The 23106-nt window shown below is 28.0% G+C and overlaps 1 protein-coding gene across 4 annotated transcripts in view; it reads left to right on the forward strand.

Moving 5' to 3' along the window:
- LOC101241344 (sperm-associated antigen 16 protein) overlaps positions 1–23106 on the forward strand; it is a 33317-nt gene that overhangs the window by 639 nt on the left and 9572 nt on the right. For 2 of the 4 annotated variants that reach the window (XR_010641534.1, XM_065809060.1), the window contains exons 2-15: positions 2165–2242; positions 4111–4184; positions 4282–4317; positions 4501–4586; positions 5244–5312; positions 5563–5631; positions 6094–6201; positions 6576–6636; positions 6812–6868; positions 6937–6982; positions 7201–7274; positions 15348–15481; positions 15637–15714; positions 15874–15939. Coding sequence is in view for 3 of the 4 variants with exons in the window: in XM_065809060.1 (XP_065665132.1) it covers positions 2165–2242; positions 4111–4184; positions 4282–4317; positions 4501–4586; positions 5244–5312; positions 5563–5631; positions 6094–6201; positions 6576–6636; positions 6812–6868; positions 6937–6982; positions 7201–7274; positions 15348–15481; positions 15637–15714; positions 15874–15939 (1036 nt within the window). In the remaining variant the exon portion in view is untranslated. Of the gene's footprint in view, positions 1–2164; positions 2243–4104; positions 4185–4276; positions 4318–4500; positions 4587–5243; positions 5313–5562; positions 5632–6093; positions 6202–6575; positions 6637–6811; positions 6869–6936; positions 6983–7200; positions 7275–15347; positions 15482–15636; positions 15715–15873; positions 15940–23106 lie in introns of those variants that run through there. The other 2 variants (XM_065809061.1, XM_065809062.1) reach the window with 2 other exon arrangements.

The following is a 23106-nucleotide window of genomic DNA, read 5'->3' on the forward strand; positions in this document are numbered from 1 at the left end:
GTATTCCTCTTGAAAATATGCCTTCTAAGAAAAGCCTTGGAACTTTTATTATCAACAAACTCAAATAGTCTGATATTTACTAAACAATTTTAAATGCTAATTTACACTAATTGACCTGCTCAAAATGCCATTAAACAAAAAGAATTTTTATATGATTTTAAAGTTATACAGAATTTATTTACATTCACTGTTAAAATATTATATAACATTTTTGAGTCAGTACTTGAAAATGCATCTTAAAATAATAAAAGTATTTTATCAAAGAGGAAAAAAGTTAGTATTACAATTAAATATTATGGTAAATTGGTCAGACTAAGTCTAATTATTACTTTAAAATATTATTTTGAAAGTAAAGATACAGAGAACATTCTTTTTTATATCCGATTTGAGGTTTAAGTAAGAATTAAATGAGAATTAAATGTTGTTGCCAAAAGTCTGGCAACAATATTTGTTTCTCAAAAGTGCTTCTTTGATACACTAAGTCTTTTTCAAATGAATCCCTCGGTAAAACATGTTTTTTTTTATCAGCATACTCAGCAAAATTTGAGCCAAAGGATGTCTTTTTTAAAAGCATGTTTTAACCTGTGTTATAAATTTCAGTTAGTTATATAAAAAAAAAACAATATCTTAGAAATATGTTTGGTATGGCATTCACAGTTATTATGTTTGCAAGTAAAGTACATTAGTACATACAGTTTTTTTAAAATGTTCTTTTAATCTGATAAAATCTCTTATTAATGGATTAATAGAGTACAACTTTAGTTACAAACAACATTCCAACTATTTCCTTCTTTAGTTTAATAAGGTTTCTTTAGAATTTGAATTAGAAAACTCTGATTCTTATACAAGTGACTCAAATTCTTGTTCAGGTGAATCTTCATCTGACACATTTATTGATTCATGAGATTTATCTGAAATATTTATTGGTTCTTTAAGCAAAATTTATTGTTGTGTTGCACATATATCCATTGTTTTAAGTTTTATATTTTGTGATACAAACACAAATTTTGCTGCTCTTTCATTTGTTAATCTGTTTCTTTTGGCACTGTGAATATTTGCATAACTGCTAAAACCTCTTTTGCAAGCCACACTTGTATCAGGAAGCTGAAGAATTTTTGCTGCTACTTTTCATAATTCAGTAGGTGAACATAATCCCTTTCACCAGTTTGGACTAAACGTTAGGTCAATAGCTGTCCATATAAAAGTTTTTGAAAAAAAATCCTCCTTCACATTGGTAATTTGCTAAATCAGTCATCAAAATATCTATGTTGGTATTTGGTGAGTTTACAGCAATTTAATATATTACTTCATATGCATCAATCTGTTAAAAAAAGAAAAAAAATTTAAGTGTTGTTGTGTAAACAAACTTATAGTATTCTTGGAATTGCAAAAACTTTTATTGGTGACATGAAGCAAACTTCAAATTTGGGTATGTTTATGCTTATATCAGTTATGCATGCTTTGCAAAAAATTGCATTGGTAAGAGCCTGCAAACAAAAAATCCACAAAAACTTGTCACATTTTTGGAAAAACTCGTTAAGGTTTTTGTTTCAGAGTCAAAAGGTTAGAAAATGGTTATAAAAAAGATGAGTGAGAAAATAAATTTAAATAATTTTTTACTAAAATAAAAAGGAACAACTGTCCTTGTATTTTTATTAAAAAATAATATATATATATATATATATATATATATATATATATATATATATATATAAACATCATATATATATATATAAACATCATATATATATATATTATATATATATATATAATATATATATATATATATATATATATATATTATAATATATTATATATATATTATTAAAAACACTTATTTTAATTTTTGTCTTGAACAATTTTGTTTCTTGATCAGTAGGTTCATCAGGAAGCTTTCTGATGAACATACTGATTGAAAAACAAATTATTGAAGACAAAAATTAGATAAGTGTTTTTACTAATTATTATTGCTTTTTTCTTTAAGAACATTGAGCACTGTTTGTAGAATATGCTAACATAATTTATATATATATATATATATATATATATATATATAATATATATATATATAATATATATATATACATACATATGTATATATAATATAATATAAACATATGATATATTATGAGATTTATGTGCAAGTTTTTAAATAATTTTCTAGAAGCATTCCTTGAACCTGACAGTGATGATGAATTTCATTATGACAAGATTTCAATTGAAGATAATCTTTCTCTTGATGGTAAGTTCTTATATCTATGCTTTTGTTATTGAGTTACTATGCACACTAGAATCTGCGATAGGCCAATATTAATTTTGTGTTCTGTAATTATTTAAACACATTTTATTTGAACAATTTATAAATTATAAAATTTTCTTGCTCTATGGCCGACTTGCTACTGCTGTTACTGAAAGATTTTATTGTGCATTAGATGCAGGGCCGTACTAAGGTCAAGGCCAGCTGGGCCTCGACCTGAGGCGCAAAACTTAGAAAGGCACAAAATTCCCCGAAAAATAAATCTCATTTACTGAACAGAAGAGCACCCTTTAGCACTTACATAGTTAATATATTTTTATAAAATTATCTTCTTTTAATGGAGAATATTCAATGCTATTTTTATTTATATTTGTTATACTTTGAGGCTATATGGAATGTCCCATCATTAGGCGACAATTTCTCAGAAATTTAAATAGAGTTTTATGGCTGGAAAAAACTAAACCGCAAGAGTTCCTGAACATGAAAGTAGCAATGAACACCAAAGATGCAAAATTCTCTAAAAAAACCTTGAAGAAGGAAAGTGAAAAAGCGGAGAGACATCTTGAATATGGTTGGTGCATTTTTATTCTGTTCAAAGAACAGTCTCGCCCTTCAGGGCACCCTAGACGTCATCAGTCAATAAGACAGTGGAATTTTTCTGAACTTGATTGAGTTGATAAGTCATTATTATTTTCTTCAAAGAAAACCACAACATTCTACTTTTCTCCTCAAATTCAAATTGAGCTGATTGAGTTACTCAGGCAGAAAGTTGGAAGTGAAATATTGTCAAACAACAAAGAAGCTAAATACTACTCTCTTCTGTTTGACTGCACTACAGATGCCTCCCACTAGGAGCAGATGACTCAAATAATCAAGTTTGTTTACATTAATGATGAAACTTGTACAATTGTGAAAAGCTTTATGGACTTCATTGAATCTCACCAAAAACCAAAGAAGGTCTTGCAACAGAGACAACTGAAAAATTAGAGAAGGGTGTCTAACTATTTACAACAATGGAGCCAATATGTCTGGAAAATACAATGGTGTTCAGGGTTACATCCATTCTCTTTGTGATTCAGCAAAATTTGTTACGTGTGCATGAAAACTTTAAAAAGATTTACCCAAACTGATATTTTGCAGCTTATTTATAAATATTCATTAGGTGATGCTTATCCGCTAAGCTTGCTTCTCTTTATCATGCTTACTATTTTCTTACTCCTGATTGCATTCTCTACCTCTACAAAACTCTTATTCGTCCCTGTATAGAATACTGTTGCCATATTTGGGCTGGTTCTTCAAATGATGTTCTTTCTTTTCTAGACAAAGTCCAAAAATGCATTGTAGACGTGGTTGGACCCGCTTTATCTGTGAAGCTTGAGCCTCTTTCCCATCATCATAAAGTTGCATCTCTTTCTTTTTTCTACAAATACTATCATGGTTGCTGCTCAAAGTAACTATCATCTCTAGTTCCATCAACTAAAACTCATTCTTGCTTGACTCTTCATTCAGCAAAGTCTCATTCATTTACTGTATCTGTCCCTGCTCTAAAAACTTTTATTCGTCTAGTTTTTTTCCTTGCACCCCTTCTACCCTTTGGAACTCTTTTCCCATCTAACTCCCAACTTAATAGCTTGCTTTCAGCCTTGTTGGAAGTGAATCAGAATAAAAAATTTATAACATTTTTTCTTGCTTTCTTTGTGCTGGTTTTTAAAGTCTGATAGCTTTAACAACATGAAATCCATGGGGAATATTGAATCAAAATTAAAATAATTTGTAATTTTTTTATTTCCTTCTCTAAATTATTTTTTTATAATTGAATTTTTAAAGAAATTTATCTATACTAACTTTTTAAGCAAGTTTAACTGATGAAGATTTTGATACAGCAGTTAAAATTGTTAAAGAAAACGAAAGTGTCCCACTAATTCAGGTAAATAGTATTAAAAGTTATATATTTCTTCATGTTATTTTTGATACCTAATGTTACATTTAATTGTTTATTAATGTTATGTTTTTTTCAAGTTTAGAATCAAACAGATGAAGTTTTATCAAAAACACAAAAAGTTATAACTAAAAAATTTTTTTTTTTTGCAAATATTCAAAATTTTTTTCGAAGATTTTTTACATGAACTTTATAAAGTGTTTTTTATGATTAAAATATTTACTTACAAGTTTCTTGGGTAATTAACACCTTATGGCTCAAGCTTAAATTTTAAGTTTTGTAAAGAGTTTTATTCTTTTAATAGAGGCATGAAGTACCTGAGGATTATGTGCGTAATTTTTTGGTTCGATTCAATATGAAAAAAACTCTTGATTGCTTTCAAACAGAATGGTAAACGGTTATTTTTTTAATTATGTTTTCTGCTTTAAAATATTTTCAACTGTAATAACAGCTTTATAGATATTTTTACAATTGCAGAAAACTATTATCAAAATGATGATGAATGAGTCACTACATTTGAGAAAGCTACTCAGGCAATTTAATTTTTAATGTTGTTAAAACCTCTTAAGTCAAATCTATCACTCTGAAAGATGGACTTTGATTAGTAATGCTACTCCACATATAAACAAGTTTGGCACAGTTCTACCAGGGAATAGCAATACTGCTACACATATAAACAAGTTCAGCACAGTTTAACATTGAACAACGTTTTGAACTTAAGCAAACACTCTGCTACTTCATCAAAAATGCAGTAGCAGAGTGTTTGCTTGAGATACAGTATCCAGTTACAGTTAGAAGTATATAGTAAAAACTTTACACTAATGTTTCTAGGAGTTAAGGGCTCTCAAGATAATTATGAAAAATTTCTTAAAGTCTAATGTAATGTTATTTGAGGTTTTGCCTGAAGTCTGCTTATATAGCTTTATTTATTATATAGAACATACAAATGTATTTATACAAACTTTTTATTCATTATTTTATTTTGATTTATTTAAAATATTCCAAAAACATTTTAAATTTTATTGATAGTTTTGGCTTTTAATTTAGGTATGAGTTTAAAGAGAAAGGTTTATTGAAAGAGGAAGACTGTAGCAATGTACCAGATATTTATAGCAGGTGTTCGTTCATATCTGTACAGACAATTCAAATGAAATGGTTTTTTCATTATTTTTTTAATTATTACTGAAGTATTTAAAAAAAATTATAGTAGAGTTTTATCAGAGCTTTTTTTGTAAAAAAGTTCACATTTGGATTGTCAAATATTCTAATAATGATTTAAAGAATTTTTTTGTTTGTTTTACTCATGTTTTTCCTGCTGTGTACTTTCTGATGTTTTTTTCCTTATTTTTTTGTTTTTGTTTTTTAGAAATAGACAGTTGGATGAATTAGTCAATTCTCTCAGTAAGGAATTAAAGAACTACAAAGATTTAACAAAGTAATTTATTAAAATTTTTAAGTATTAAATTAATAAAGTTATTAAAATCGTTTAATTGAGTCGAAAGTTTGTATATGTTGTTCATACTGAATAATATATAGGGATTAAATATAAAATCAAACTCTTCTGCCCCCTTGAAAAATGTATATAGAGATGGTCGTACCAATGTTAAGAAAAATCTTTAATAGGTTTTCGACGTGTAGTGATTTGTTAGTTAACCTCTCTATGTCTGTTGCCGGAACTGATAGGTCTTAGCTATCGCACTGTTTTCATCAAGTTTTTTCTTCAATTTTTATATTTTTATGTTGCACTCTTTTTGTGTTGTTATTCTTGAAATTATTTAATATTATTAACGGCATAACTTTATAAACTAATTATTAATTTATAAAGTTGTGCTGCAAGTATTTAAAGACATTTTTTTGATAATAATTGTTTTAAAAAGAGTTCTTTGTTTTAAAAAAGTAAAGCGAAGGATATACATTTAAAATTGCGAAAAGAACGAGATTTTCATCGGTTACACCACAAAAGAATTGTACAAGAAAAAGAAAAACTGTTATCTGATATAAAAAGGTAATACAAGTAGTTGTGATTCTAGCACTTTAAATTTTATTTTTATTATGTTATATATATATATATATATATATATATATATATATATATATATATATATATATATATATATATATATATATATATTACTTTATATGTATATATATATATATATATATATATATATATATATATATATATATATATATATATATATATATATATATATATATATATATATATGTATATATATATATTTCAAATTTTCCTAAATGGCGCTACTAAGTACAAAAAATGGTTTAAAGGTCTTTTGAACCACATATATTGGAACCCCACTTATTTTTAGTTAAAAATTCTTTCTTTAGTTATCAAGTCAGAAATTAATATTTTTTCAGATTAAAAGAACACTATGATTCATATGAGCCTCTATTAAAATCGTTGCAGCAAAAATATGAGGCAATTAATTTTTTTGGTTTTTATTTTTATTACAACACCCATAACTTTTTTTTATATATAAAATTTTTTAATATATTTAGTTTTGAAATTTTTTAATAAACTCTGATAAAAGTTATTACAATAAAAATTGTTGCTACATATTTGTGTACAAATAAAATAATGAATTTAAATTTAGACTGCAATGAGAGAAAAAATGCTAACAAAATTGGAACGAGATCGTGCAGTCAATCAAGTACTTAGCACTTTTATTTATTTATTTTTTATTTTTTTAATTTCTTTAATTATTTTATTATTTAATAGATAGAAATTTTTCAGTCCGTAACAAAGCATCAAACTTCAAACAAAGGTGAAATTTTGTACATTTTAAGCCAACTTATTTGATTAACTGATTGAATAAATTGTAATGGTGCACCTAAAATAGGTTCAACTGATTTCTAGACAAACTTTTTAAGATTAAACAACATATGAATGCTTTTTCTTAAACATTTTATATATATGTAACAATTACAAGTAATGCTGTACTTTAAAATAGAAATAATTCAATTGAACTTAAAAATTTTTTAGACCAAGATACTTCAATTTTGAAACTAGTATCTCCAACAAAAGAGTTAAAGATTTCACCCAAAAAGCATCCAAAGGTATTTACAGGTCCTAAAATATTTTAATTTTTATTTAACTTCAAGTTAAATTAAATTGATTTTTTTTTTTAAAAGCAAATTAACTTTCAACAAGGCTGCAGCCAATGACTATTTAAGTTTAATGTTACTTAAAGAAGATAGTTACAAAGCAAGAAACAGTTGACAGTATATATAAAAAAACTATAAATTTTATCAATTCAAATAATCATGAAAAATTGCTTTAAAAAAATTATAATAAAAAAAAGTGTAATAAAAATTAGTTATAATTAAAATAGTTTATAAAAAACAACAACAATAGTTTTAACAAGTCAACAGATGCAACATTATTGGTTACTAACTTAACTAGTTATAGTTATACTAGATTGACCAGCATGCCTTTCGAAAGCCTTTGATATGTTAAGAGTAATGGCCCTTGCCTAACTGCTATCGTATTATGCAGGATAGAACTTTTTGTAATTACAGTTAGCGAATCAGGAGAAGAATGAGTGAATCAAAATTTGCATTGATTGTCAGAACGAGGTAATTGCTTGGACTATGAAATAGTGTACTGAGTACTATCTATGCTTTGAGTCAAGTTCTTTACCAAATTTAAAAATGACTAAAGTATCAAAAACTATAAAACACAAAAACCATCGTCATCACCAAGCTCTCTAAACCTATCATTCACTAATATTCGTGGTCTTTGAAGTAACTTTTCTTCTGTTGAGTCTTATCTCTTGCAAAGTTCACCAGACCTACAGGCTTTTTGTGAGACTAATTTAAGTTCAGCTGTCTCATCTTGTGATCTTAGTTTTTTGATGGTTATCTTCCTTTAATTCATAAAGACTCCAATAGTTACATGCTTGGCCTGGGCATTTATATTCGTAAGAATTCACCCATTTGTCAGAAAACTAGGTTTGAACCCACTGACTAATCTTTTATGTGCTTTCGTTTAGCACCACTTCACTTCATCACCTTTTTCTTTGTTTTATATCACTCTCCTTCATCTTAAAACTACAATCTTTTCGATGTTATTTCTGATCAAAATGACCAAGCCCTCTCTCTTTATCTATCAGCCAATATCATTGTTGTTGGTGACTTTACTGCTCCTCACACTGAATGGCTTGGCTCTAGTGTCAATGAATCTGCAGGCGTTAAGGCCCACAACTTTTGCTTTTCTCTATCTCTAACTCAAATAGTCAACTTTCCAACTCGTTTTCCAGACAACCCGAATCATTTTTCTTCTCCACTCGACTTGTGTCTTGTTTCTGATCCTAGTCACTGCTCAGTTTCTCCACATTTACCCTTAGGTGCTTCTGATCATGGTTTGATCTCTCTAAAACTATTATCTCATCCTTCTTCATCATCAGATTTCCCCAACCATTGTCTCTTACTACTACCTTTAAGCTGATCGGGACTCTTTTCGTGACTTTCTTCATGATGGCCCTTGGGTAAAAATCTTTTGTCTTCCTGCTGATAAATGTGCTTCTTAAATAACTTCTTGGACTCAGGCTGGCATGGAATCTTTTATTCCTTCTCGACGATTCTAATTCAAGCCTCACTTTTCTCCATGGTTTTCCTCGCATTGTGCTGCTGCAATTTCCAATCGAAACCATTACTTTCCTATCTATCAGCAAAACGATTCTCCAGAAAACAGACATCTGTTTACTATTGCTAGAAACCATTGTAAAAAAGTTTTTCTAACGCCAAAGACTGCTATTCTCAGGTCATGAAATCTTGTATTTTATCTCAAAAATTAGGCTCTTGTGACTTCTGGAGAATCTTTAACAGTATCAATAATAAGGGCAAATCTGTTATTCCACCTCTCTTGTATAGTTCAGATATGGTTCACCTCACTTAAAGACAAAGCTGAATTGTTTGCTAAGAACTCTTTATCAATATCATCTCTTGATTCCACTAGGTGCGTTCTACCTGATATAGGCGACAAACAGGTTGATCCGTTGCTTGACAGGTTGATCCATTGCTTGATCCAGCTTCTGTATCTAAAGTGATTTCCTGCTTAGACACTTCTACAGCTTGTGGTCCAGACAACATACCTGTTGTAGTCTTGCAGAAGTTTTCTCTCCGGAGCAGTCGTCTGTAGTGATCAACCGTAATAGGAAAAAAGTTGAAACTGAAATAAACCAAAATTTCGAGTGCTCTAATTTGGTGCCGAAACCAAAATTGACATTTTGGCAAATATTTTACCGAAATTGAGACCGACATTTCGGATAGTTAATTTTAATTTCATTAGAAAAGTTTATTTAAAAATATAATTTTACATTTGTTGTTTTTTATTCTCGTATTATGTTAGAATTGGTTACACACGCATTACAAATTGAGATTTGATACATAAGTTGGTGCTATAACTTAATAGCAAAAGTTAACAACTAGCAGATTTTTTCTGCAAAACAATTTTTTTTTTTAGATATTTTGTGAAAATTCTTAAAATATTTTGTGATAATTCTAAAAATATTTTGTGAAAATTCTAAAAATATTTTGTGAAAATTCTTAAAATATTTTGTGAAAATTCTTAAAATATTTTGTAAAAATTCTTAAAATATTTTGTAAAAATTCTTAAAATATTTTGTGAAAATTCTTAAAATATTTTGTGAAAATTCTTAAAGGGAAATGTTTTTCTAAATTAGATAAAAATTGTAAATATTACAAATTTTCGGGTTTTCAGTATGATTTTCAATTGAAATTTTGCAGAATTAATAAAAAGTACCAAAAATGAAATTTCGGTATCGGTTCAAATTGAAATTTCGACCGATACCGATATTGTCTATACTTTCAAAACTATTTAACAAATGTTTATCGAAGTCTTGTTTTCCGGCATGCTAAAAAGCAGCATCTGTTATTTTCAAAAATTCTGGAGAGGGATCTGACTCGTCTAAATACCACCCCATTAGTCTTCTTCCTATAATAAGCAAAGTTTTTGAATCTTTAATTAACAAACACTTAATCTCTCATCTTGAATCTAATAACTTGCTTTCTGATCATCAATATGGCTTTTGATCTTCTCGTTCTACTGCTGATTTGCAAACAGTAATAACTGATAGATTTTATTGTACATTAGACAGAGGTGGAGAGGTTAAGGCTATCACTCTTGACATTTCTAAAGCTTTTGATAAAGTTTGGCATGTTGGTCTTCTCCATAAGCTTTCTACTTACGGTGTATCAGGTAACATCTTTAAGATTATTAATTCCTTCCTTTCCAATTGTAGTATAAAAGTTGTCCTCGATGAACAGCACTCTTCTTTATATCTAGTAACTTCAGGGGTTCCTCAAGGTTCTATTTTTGGCCCTATACTCTAATTAATTTATATTAATGATCTTCCAGGTATTCTCACATCTAAGGTGGCATTGTTTGCTGATGATACTACCATTTTTCTTGTAAACATAGTTGGACCTGCTCTTGCAGCCAACCTCCAACCAATATCATATTGTCGTTATGTTGCTTCTCTTTCTCTTTTCTACAATACTATAATGGGTACTGCTCTAAAGAGCTAGCGTCACTTGTGCCATTTACTAAAATTCATTTTTGTGTTACTTGTCATTCAATTAAATCTCGTCTCTTTTCTGTGACTATTCCTAAGTGCTCCAAAAACTCTTATTAGTCTAGTTTTTTTCCTTAGACATCAGTTCTTTGGAATTCGCTTCTTTCATCTTGCTTTCCTGATTCATATAATTTGCAATCTTTTAAGTCTTCTGTCAATAGTTATCTTGTTCTATAAAATTCATCTTTTCTCATCCAGTAACTCTCAACTTTATTAGTGGTTGCTTGCAGACTTGTTGGAAGCGAAGATGTTAAAAAATAAAAAAATAAATAATAAAAAATACTTTGTTAAGGGTGATACAATTGACCATAAGTTGTAGTAATGTTTAATAAATAATTTTTTTCAGAATTGCAACTGTTCTCCCTAATTTTTATATATCAGTTATGGGTAAACTAAAAAAATGAGGCCAAGATGACCAAAATTGGACAAGAATTACCCCTGCAGCAATTTTTGATCAATATTACTTATTAGAGCAAATTTTACATCTTTTAAAATGTTTTTTACAAACCTCAAAGTAATAGCATATTAGGTATGTTTGTATTATTCATTAATATTGTTAAAATAATCAATTTTTTAATAAAAAGTTATTAAAATCTTTTTAAACACATTTAAAAGAAAAATTTTTCAACAGAAAAAATCGAATATGATCATATAAAAAAATCCATGCTCTACTTGGAGTTGCAAAGCAAAATGTTTTTTTAAATGTTGGTAATTATATCTGTGGCCATTGTTCAATTTTATGATAAGTGCATATATGACATTTTGCAGGAGAAGAGTTTGAAAATTTGATTTGTTGCCATAAATTGGGTAAAAATGAAAATTAAATTATTTTTCATAAAAAAATTTTTTTTTTTTCAACTACAGCAATCACAGTTAGACAAAATGAAAGTTCTAACAAAGTATAACGGAACTGTATAGTTATCTCAAAATGACCAATTTTGCACTTATCATTATTTGAACAATGGTCACAGATATTTATTTAGTTAGAAATAATAATAATTTAATTATATATAATAATAATAATATAGCTATAATATATAATGTAGTTAGTAATAGTAATAGTTAATTGAATATGATATGTGTTGAAGCTCTGAGTAGAGTATGGATTTTATGCTCAATATTCAATTTTAATTTTAAGAAAAACTCTAACTGCTGACAGGGAAAGTAAATAAAACAACTTTTAACTCTATAAGGATAAACTAGCCAAAGTATTTGGTAAATCTCTTTTCCAAGTCAAAATCTGCTGCTGCTGTGCCAAAGTTAATTGGTACAAGCTGTGTACTTCCCATTTACACTTCCCTGGAAGATCAAAGGAGTGAACATAAAATAGCTTTTGAATCAATAAACAAAGAAGTTACAGCAAAATTACAGAATATCGGAAGCAAATAAAGCTCAAACCTTAATGATGCAGTGCCACTAGATTCTATAGTTTCTGTCACACCTATAGCTTCTGAACAACATGCTATTGATAAAAGCACTCAGACACCATTATCATTTTCAAAGCAGATATGATTGTCTCTCCTGTCTCTTTCATTGGTCTGTGATCACCATGGACCCTCAGTCAGAACTGCTGTGCCTATTCCTTCAGTTGTACTTGAGGATATTAACATTATTTCACATGATGACAAAACACAAGTTGTTTACCTGAGCAAGTTGAGGCATGAGCGCATGAAAACCATGGATAACCTGAAAATTAGTGAAGTCTAAATAAAGGGGTTGTACTTGTTAGCAAAAGAGAACACTCAAATTTTCTAATAATAAGAGAACCATGTTCAGATAGAAGTATAATAATAGTGCCTGAGTTGTATCTCATAAAAGATACTACTTAAGCTCTATTGGAAAGTCCAATGAAACTTGCACAATAGAAGAATCATGGTATCTCGCTGCTGCATTTGGCCAGGTAACACCTGGTCCTTTAAATTTGAGACTAGTTTTAATTAGGGATAATTAATTAGTGAGTTTGATAAAATTATTAGTCTTTGGTATCAAATTAAAGCTCTATCTTTCCTCTCTTAACTCGTATATAAGTTGCCTGATTATTTTTTGTTTAGAAAACAATTTAAAATGTTAAATCAACAAGCAAACAAAATCAGCAAGCCCTAGATTGTAGTGAGTACAATTTTTATCAAAAAAAGCTTGAAGGTGGAAAACATATTGGTTGGAACCATTTCAAGAAGGAGGGCTATTCAAAAGCTATAATTTATAGATATGAATGCTAATGAAAAATAACCAGGCAGAACTACTGAACAAAGCCTTTGGGGTCAGCGAAAATGTGACTTTATTGAAAAGATTGTGACCAAATCGGCTGAAAATTCAGAGGATACCATTTGTTCAAAAAAAGTCTAGCAAACTTGCAAGAAGCTTGACTATCAATCCTTGTACACATCCCAAAGTGTGGTGTGTACAAGGATTGACAGTCTAAAAATGATATATCAAGCCTCAATTCGTTATTGCATCAGTAGACTGATACAATAACAAATCAAGGAAAGATACCAGACTTGATAGATACCAGACTTGACCAAATTTGAAGGTGTCTTGTGATGAAATGGTGTCTTGTGATGAAGTTTTGTTACAAAATTTTGCTCTTTGTACATTAATTTTATATAGTAAACAGGAGTCGAAATAAGTGTCATACATCAGAGCCTCTTAAATTGTTTTTGAGATCTGTTAAAGGGGGGCAACTAACCATTGTTCATTTTTACTGAAAAAATGAACAATGATTTGTTGCCCTTTTCTAGCAAGTCTTAAGAATGATCCAAGGGGCGGCGATGTCTGGCTCCTATTTTGACCCCTGAGTGCACCCCATGCACCTAATAAGTTTCAAAACTCCTATAAGTTAACCTATTAATAGACTCGAAATAATGTGTTTGAAAGCATACTACAAATGACTATTTGGAATAACAAATTTCAAATGTTGGCCAAATGTTGCTGCAGGGGGTAATTTTTTTCCAAATTTGCTTATCTTAACTCATTTTTTTTAGTTTTCTTATAATTAATATAGAAATCATGGAAAATAACAGAAATTCTAAAAAGTTGTTTTCACTCCACCCTGGTGATCAGAATGTCTTATAGTTAATTAATCTGTTTCTTTGTGATGTCATAGAGAATGTGGTCATTAGATTCATAAGATAAATAAAAGGAAAAACACTTTTATGTTTGACTGAATTAAGGAAATGGCATGAGTAGGAATTTTCAGCAGAAAGACCCAAAGGGCCAGCTTAGAAAATTTCAAAAGAAGTCCCAGACACCTTTAAGGGAGTTATAATTAAGGTAATTAAGAAGAAGTGCAAGATAAAAATTTAAATGAGACCATATTATAATCTGAATCACCTAAAGGAGAAACTAAGCGCAAGCTAGGATCCCAGATCAAACATAAATCAAGGATTTAATGTATATGGTTAGGTTTGTCTGAAAGCATGTCAAAAGGTTAGCTGGGTAAGAAATTGAGAAAAACAAAGGTTTTGAACTTTAGTTCCAGCTAGGTCAGAGAGTCATCTAGAGCTATTCTTTATGATGAGATATTATTGTCACCAAAAACATCAATATTGACAGGTGAATAAAGAAGAAGAGCTTGGTCAATTTGATCAGAAATAAAAACAAAAAGATTTTAAGAAGAATGATAATGAACATAGATGAAGATGATTGAGTGAACTGATGCTAGAAAAAAGAGCATAAAAGAATAATCAGAAGATTAGGACCTGATTTCATGATGAATAGGTGAATAGGTATGTAAGTATACAGTCAATGATATGACCATTGGAGTATTTGCAAATCAAAGAATAATAACCTTTAACTCTAAGATCTGAAGGTAAAACAGTGGAAAATTTTTTTAAACAAAATAAATTAGTCTCACAAACTTGCAAAATTTTTTAAAGTCTGTTAAATTTGGCAAGAGATAAGATTCTATGGATGAAAAATTCCTAATATAATAAATTATTATTAAGAAAGCTTCATTGTTATCTTGTTATTGATAGGATATTTTTATTAGCAAAGAAATCTTGTCAATAATAGTAATTTTTTATTGTTAACCATGGTTTGTTGTTATATCGTGTTGTTATTAATAAGATTTTATTATTATATCATATTGTTATTAATAAGATTTGATCGTCATATCATATTGTTATTAACAAATTATTTTGTCACATATTGTTATAATAAGGTTTTATAACTCTAATTGTATTAAAAAATTGTTTTAATTTTTTCAAATTATTGATGGAAATTTATAAAAAAAAAAAAAAAAATGATATCTGGATTATAGTGAATTAAGTGAAAAAGATGTTATTTAAACTTTTTTAGCAATGGTAAAATTCAAATTAAAAAAAAAGTTATTTAATAAGTTTAGGGCTGTTAAACATAAGTAAACGGATCTTGTAAATAGGTTAAAAATGCATTAAGAAAAATACACTAATAGAAATATATTAGGAAACTATTAATAAATAGTTGTCTGTCCTGTTTGACAGGTGCAAATAATTTGTAGGATAAATTAAAATAAAAAACTGTTATATTAAAAAATAGCAATAACTATTTTTTTAAGGATTCTGATTGGCCTTCAGATAAAGGTTTCAGTCCATTGCTATCAAATAAGTCAAGTGAATGTTTACAATCAAGAAAGACTGTTGAATTCCATCTTATTAATAGCTTTAAAGCTCATTCATTGGCAGTGAGTGGGTAAATTTTTAATTTTTTCATTTCCTAGTTATTTTTTTCCTCTTTTTTTTATTTGTTAGACACACAAAGTACTGTTATTAGTTATATTTATTTTTTTCCCTAGACATATATATTTTTTAAATTAATTTAAATTTTACCATTTAATTAATTTTTAGAATCTCTCTTCATCCTCATAAGCAGATTTTAGCAACAGTAAGTGATGATCAAACTTGGAAGTTATGGTTGATTCCAGAGTCAGTGTTTATAAGATTGCCATATGATTATTTAAAATCTTCATACTTATAGAAAATGTTTTTAAAATATTCACTTTAGTTTTGAACTTGTAGCTAACAAATTGTGTTCTTTTTTTTCCTTTTTTCTTTTTTATTACTTTTTTTTTTTTTTTTTCACAGTGGTGAAAATATACGAACTGGTATTGGTCATTCAGGATGGATTTCTCATTGTGATTTCAACCCACAGTAAGTTTTTTCGTGTGAATTCTTTAAAATAGTTGTTAAAATAGTTGATGGTTTATTATAAATATGCTGATTTTCTATGCGCATAAGTATACAATGTGGCGATTAATACATACTGTGTGTATTTTTTTATACTTTCTTTATTATTATTATTATTTATTATTAAATTCTCTTTAATTTTTTTCTACATGCTCTTCTTGGCTAATATGTGTATCACACTTCATTTTCCTTGTCAATTTCCATGATCAATTTCAATTTTATTTGTTAAAGTATACAAATTATGTTAGATAAGGAAAGAGACTTATTATTGTGATCTTTATGCGAGGTTAAAGAATTTTGTAACAAAACAAGAAAAACTCTTTTATAACGAAAGTCTTTGCTAATTATTGCATAATTTAACTAAATTAACTAAAAGTCGATTAGTCAAAAGTTAAAATTAGTTGACTGAAAAATTGAATACTCGATTTAATCGACTATGGACTTCCTACTAATCAATTAAAAGTCAATTAAGTCAAGTATGAAGTTAAATTCTTTATATTTTTTTTATTTAACTTTTTAATCGATTTAACTTTTCAATTTTTAATTTTTGTTTCTTCATTTAATAACAATAACATTTACTATTATAACTATTACCTAGTTTTTTGTTTACTTTCTTAAAGTTTTATCTAGTTCATTGCATTATATTTATTAGCATTATTTATATCTAATTAAATCAATTCATATATTCTGAAATAGTTGTTACATTCACGGAAGTTTACAAATAGTACATGTACTAATCTTAAGTAAAAACCTTGTAAATAAAAGCTACTAAATATATTGTTAATGCTAATAGTAATAATCGTCCACAGCTGTAACAAAGCAAACATTAAAAGTTAAAGGAGCAAAATACTAATAATGATAATAATAAGAGTGGTAGTAGTAACAATAATAACAATACAATGATAAAAGTATAATGATAATAATAAAAATAAAATGACAACAATAAAAATAATTACAATAATCATAAAAAGAATAATAGTCATTTAGTATTAGTCACACACATACACCTTTTATTAATGTGATTTATATTATTATCATATTTTGTTAATGTGATTTATACTATACTGTGATTTATAAACTCAAATAGATAATCAAATATATTAATAAAGTTGGTTATATAAAAACCTTACACGACAGTAATTATGAAAATATCAGAATATAAAATTATGTTCATACACACATTATGTTACATACACACATATATAGACACATATATAAACACACATATATACACACATACATACACATATACATATATATACATACACATACACATATATATACACACACACACACACACACACACACACACATATATATACATACACACATACATATATACATATATACACATATACATATATATATATACATATATATACATATATACACATATACATATATATATATACACATACACACACAAATATATATATAAATATATATACTTACATACACACGCACACATATATATACACATATAAATATATACAAACATACACATACACACATAAACATCCATGTATACATATATAAATACATACATATACACTCACACTTATTCACATGCGCTTATCACAAACACTTATACATAGATACGCATATCTTTGGATTTATAAACTGTATTTGATTAGGAAGGAATGGAATAGCTTACTCTTAAAAACATAAATTGAATGGAGAGCTTTCAGGTCATAGGGAAGGTTATTCCAAGATTTTATACTTTGGTTTTTTATGGACTTATATCCATAAGTAACAGAACGATGATTTAAGACTGCAAGATTGAGATTATCAGTTGATCAAAGATAGTATCGGTTATTTGCATTTTTTGGGAAGAAATTGTTGAAGGAAAGAGGTAGGTTTTTGTGTTGGTGGTTCCAGACAAACTGGCAATTCAAGAATTGAACAAGGTCGCATAGTTTAAGGATCTTAGAAGTAAGATAAAGCACATTAGGATTGGATTTGTAATTCTGAAAATGTATTATTTTTAAAGCTTTGTTTTGAAGATGAGATATCCTTAAAACTTCTTGCTGTTGAGATTGTCCCCATATTTGACAAGCATATCGTATATGCGAGCCAAAAATGGCATGATATATGTTTAACAATGCTTTCAGATTGACATAATGGCGAACTTTAGCCAGCATTCCATTTGATCTGCTCAATTTTAAGGCTAAGTCTTTGAGGTGGGATACAAACGATAGGTTGGAATCAATTATAATTCCAAGATATTTGATTGAGTTTACAGGAGTGATTTTCTGGCCACTTAATCTAAAGTTTAAATTTTTATTGATTTTTGTTTTTTTAGATTTGAATATGACCAGTTCAGTTTTGTTACAGTTGAGGGAAAGCTTATTTGAGCGAAGCCACTGAATTAAATTGGCAAGATCATGATTAATGTATTTGTTAATTTTTTTTAAAGATTTGTTGATAATGAGCAAGTTAGTATCATCAGCAAAGTGGTAAGGAGTTGCATACTTAATTGAGTTATTGAGGTCATTAATATAGAGAAGAAAAAGTAGTGGTCCTAATACTGAGCCTTGAGGAACACCGTTGGAACATTTTATTTGAGTAGATTTTGAGTCACCGACTGAGACAAACTGAGATCTGTTGTGAAGATAGGAGGTAAACCATTTAAGAGGTATTCCTCTGATTCCATAATATTCTAATTTCTTGAGTAGGATAGAATGATCTACTGTATCAAAAGCTTTCTGCAGATCTACAAAGACACCGCATGCAAAAGTTTTATTATCAAGAGCTTTTCTAATTGACTCAGTAATTTTAATAAGTGAGTGAGTCGTGGAATGATTAGCACGAAACCCATACTGGTGTTTGTAAAGGCATTTAAATTTATTCAAAAATGCATAGAGCCTCTTATGCATAGCTTTTTCGAAGAGTTTGCTTAGGTTTGAAAGAAGAGAGATAGGTCGGTAGTTAGACATATCCATTATAGAACCTTTCTTAAATATTGGAATGACTTTAGCAACTTTGAAAGCATCTGGGAATAAACCGTTTTGAAATGAGTTATTTATAATAATACTGAGAGGTTTAGAAATTATGTCTGGAATAAGTTTAAGAAGGAATGTAGGAAGGCTATTAGGACCAAAGCTTTTTCCAGTTTTAAGAGTGGTTTTAATAAGACCAGAGATTTCCTTCTCTGTGACAGGATCAATAAAGAATGTATTAGAATTTGGAGAGTTGAAATAGTCAGTAAATTTGGATGTTGAAGGTATGTTTTTGTTTTGAAGTTTGTTTTGGATAGTAACAAAAAAGTTGTTTAATATATTTGATACAGTAGTTGGATCTGTTATAATATTTTCTTTCAATTTAAGTTTGAGAGTTGAACTATAGTAGGAAGGTTTTATATTAATGATTTCTTTTATCCCTTTCCAAGTATTTTTAATATTGTTTAAGTTTTTACTAAAATAGGTTGTGTAATAAGATTTTTTACTACTTTTTAGTAGATTGCTGATTCTGTTTCTATAAAACTTAAATTTAGAAAACAGCTCATTTTTAGTACTAATATCTTTACATTTTGTGTGTTTTTTATATAGTTTATTTTTAATAGAAATAGATTTAAGTATGCCATTGGTGATCCATGGTTTTGATTTAAGTTTAATTTGCTGCTTTGTTAGTTTTTTGTATGGAGCATGTTGGTCTAATATTTTTTCAAATGTCTTTAAAAGAAAACTGATAGATTGATTTACATCATCATCTTTTTTAATATAAAGGGCCCAGTTAATGTTGGAAACATCTTCAATAAATATATTTTTGTTAAAGTTCTTGAAGCATCGCCTGTAAAATACACTTTTTTTAGGGTGATTAGTTTTTCTTGGAATGCAGATAAATTGAGCCATATGATCAGATATTGAAATAGTAAGATTGCCAGAGATTTGGTCAGGTGAATTAAAGTTTATAAAGATGTTATCAATAAGTGTTTGTGATTGAGCTGTTATGCGTGTCGGTAGAGTAATAACAGGATGTAGTGAAAAAGAAATAAGCGAGTCAAGGTAGCTAGATATAGGATTTAATTCATTATATTTTAGTATATCCATATTAAAATCCCCCATAAGTAAAATACTTTTTTTTTCAATATTTAGCTTATCTAATAGAGGAGTTAAATAATTATTAGTGAAATCGTCTTGATTCATAGACGGATGTCGATATATGCAGCCAATTATTATATTTTTTAAGTGAGGCTTTATAATTTCAACAAAAATGGATTCAAGATATTTGAAAGAGTAGATCTTTAGGTCGTTGCGAACTATGTAGTTTAAATTAGAGTTTAGATATAGAAGAGCACCCCCTTTTTTAGCCTCAGTGGGACAATGCTCAATGCTAAAACCATTTATAGATATGCTTGTTATATTTGAATCATTTACATATAAATTTGACTCAGTAATACCTATTGCCAAAGGTAATGTATTAAGAGTGCTAATAAAGCTGCAGAGATCATCAATGTGATATGGTAAAGAAGCAATGTTGAGATGAATATAAAGATCTGAATTAGGATTAACTTTTTTATTGAAATCTATGGTGTCATAGTATTTACAATTAATTGAATCTTGAGGATTATTTAGATCTGAAGTTGAATTTTGTGGACTTGATGTAGTGTCAAGAGAATATTGTAAATTATGATTCTTGTGTGATAATGTTTGGTCAAGCTTAAGGTCAGAACGAGATCCAAATTGAATAGTATTAGATGGCATAGCGAGGTATTATGATTTTAAAACAATTTGGTTATATTTAGTAATTTATGATCTTAGAAAAAAATGGAGTTTGTTAGATGAAATATAGTTTGTAAACAGTAATGAATAATTATAAACTCAAGGAGATAAGAGATAATAATACAGTAGCTATAATACATAACATAAAACCTTATCAACTATGTACAAATACAGCAAAATAATAATACAACAATACAACAAAGCAAGTAATACAAGTAATACAACAAATACAACAAAAAGTACTAAATACAACAACAATTATAATAAAAAGTACCAAAAAGTATATAGCAATAACTATAATAAAAAAAATAGCAATAAAAAGTACTTTAAAAAGGAAAAACGAGTAATTTTAGCATATAAGCAACAATATCATGCCAATATACATACCAAGATATCATGGAAGTAGTATGATAAATGAATATAAAGATAGTACACTAAATATAAATACACTTATAATAATCCAGTACAATAAGTAATTAAGTAGTTAAAAAGTTAAAAATAAATGAAAATTGAAATAAAAAATTAGTAAACAAGCTAACACTTTCAAAAAACAAATGGTCTCAAATAACAAATACTCAGAGATAGCAAGAAAGAAAGAAAAAAAAAAAAAAAAAGAATCTTCTTGATATTTTCTTGATACTTTAGTTTCTCTACTAGTTCATGCTTCTTTTCTGCTTATCTGATTAGATCTTTTCATTCAATAAATTGGATTTATCACCCAAGTAATCTTCTCTAGTTTCCAACTTTTAAATGATTGAATTCCAAGTTTTAAAGTTCAGAATTTCAAGTTTTGAAGTTATGAATTTCAAGTTTTGATGAAAATAAAATCCGACTTTTGAATGAATGGATTTTAAGCTTCCAAATTATAAAAATTCTTTATTTATTCAAATATTATTATATCAATGATTAAAACTTTACAAACACGTCTGCCATTTTTAATTCCGCTTTTCGGCATTAAACATTCGGTTATGTATTTCATTAATATTTTTTTCTTTTGTTTATTTAATGCTTGTGATTTTTATTTCATACAGGCCAGTTTACGGCCCTGGGACAAAATTAAGTTTTGAAGCTCTAAAGTCTAAATTTTATCTATACACATTGTAAATAGACCATCCAACTATTCGAGCTTTTTAACTATTCGAATATCAAATAGAAAAATCTGAAAATATTCGAGTAATCGAATACTCGAATAATTTATCAAAAAGTTAAAAGACATATTAAAAAAATAAAAAATAATAATAATCTAATTAAAAAAGTGTTTTATATTTTATTTTGAATGATTTTATTATTTTATATATGTATTATTTTTTTTCTAAAAACATATATTTTAAAAATAAAAGAGAATTGAATGTTTCGAAATTTAGACTTGTTCTTCTTTTCGTTTTAATTGCACCTGCTGTTGAGAATACTCTTTCAGAAGCTGTTGAGGTAGGGCGTATTGTTATTAAAGCGTTATACAAAACGTCCAGCGTTGTCGACCGTTTTTTAAAAGAATCCAATTGACGAAATTCTTTCTTCAATTCAATATATTTATCAATTTCGCTGCGATTGCTAACGTGACAGTTTTTTGGTTCTATAATAGAACTTATTGCATTTTGCAGTTCTTTTTGCAATCCGACTGCAACTGGTGATGTTAATTCTATTAACTTATATTAATTAGTCATCTGCATCAGATGAGGTAGAATCATTATTAATTTGGTCTTCAAAAATTTGTGACCGTTGTCGACCGTTTTTTAAAAGAATCCAATTGACGAAATTCTTTCTTCAATTCAATATATTTATCAATTTCGCTGCGATTGCTAACGTGACAGTTTTTTGGTTCTGTAATAGAACTTATTGCATTTTGCAGTTCTTTTTGCAATCCGACTGCAACTGGTGATGTTAATTCTATTAATTTATATTAATTAGTCATCTGCATCAGATGAGGTAGAATCATTATTAATTTGCTCTTCAAAAATTTGTGGATATATTTGTTCCATAACTTTAACAGCGAATAATATTGCTGCATTTTTTGATGAATATTTAAAATGAGTGTTAGAACTTGGTATATTTCCACTCTGCAGATAAATGATCAATGTCATTAAAACTGGATCTCTTCTTTCATCCATCCTTATTTTGATCGCATGTATCAGTTTTTTTGCTATATTAGTTTGCATTGGTTGCAACTTTTCAAACAAAAATTTGTAAACTCCTTCAGCAGTTATGAGATTTGCATCATTTTTACTTAATTCAGTAACGACAGTTTCAACTGGTGCCAGAACATCAACAAGGTTTTGTAGCGCAAAATTATCATTTTCTGGAATTGGATCAATATTCAATTCGACAAAGGATTTGTTAACACATTCTGATAGAATTAAAAATCGTTGAATCATTACACTCAAAGAATTCCATCGTGTTTTTATGTCTAATT

This window comes from Hydra vulgaris, chromosome 11 (assembly GCF_038396675.1).
Source record: "Hydra vulgaris chromosome 11, alternate assembly HydraT2T_AEP".
NCBI classification, from domain to species: domain Eukaryota; kingdom Metazoa; phylum Cnidaria; class Hydrozoa; order Anthoathecata; family Hydridae; genus Hydra; species Hydra vulgaris.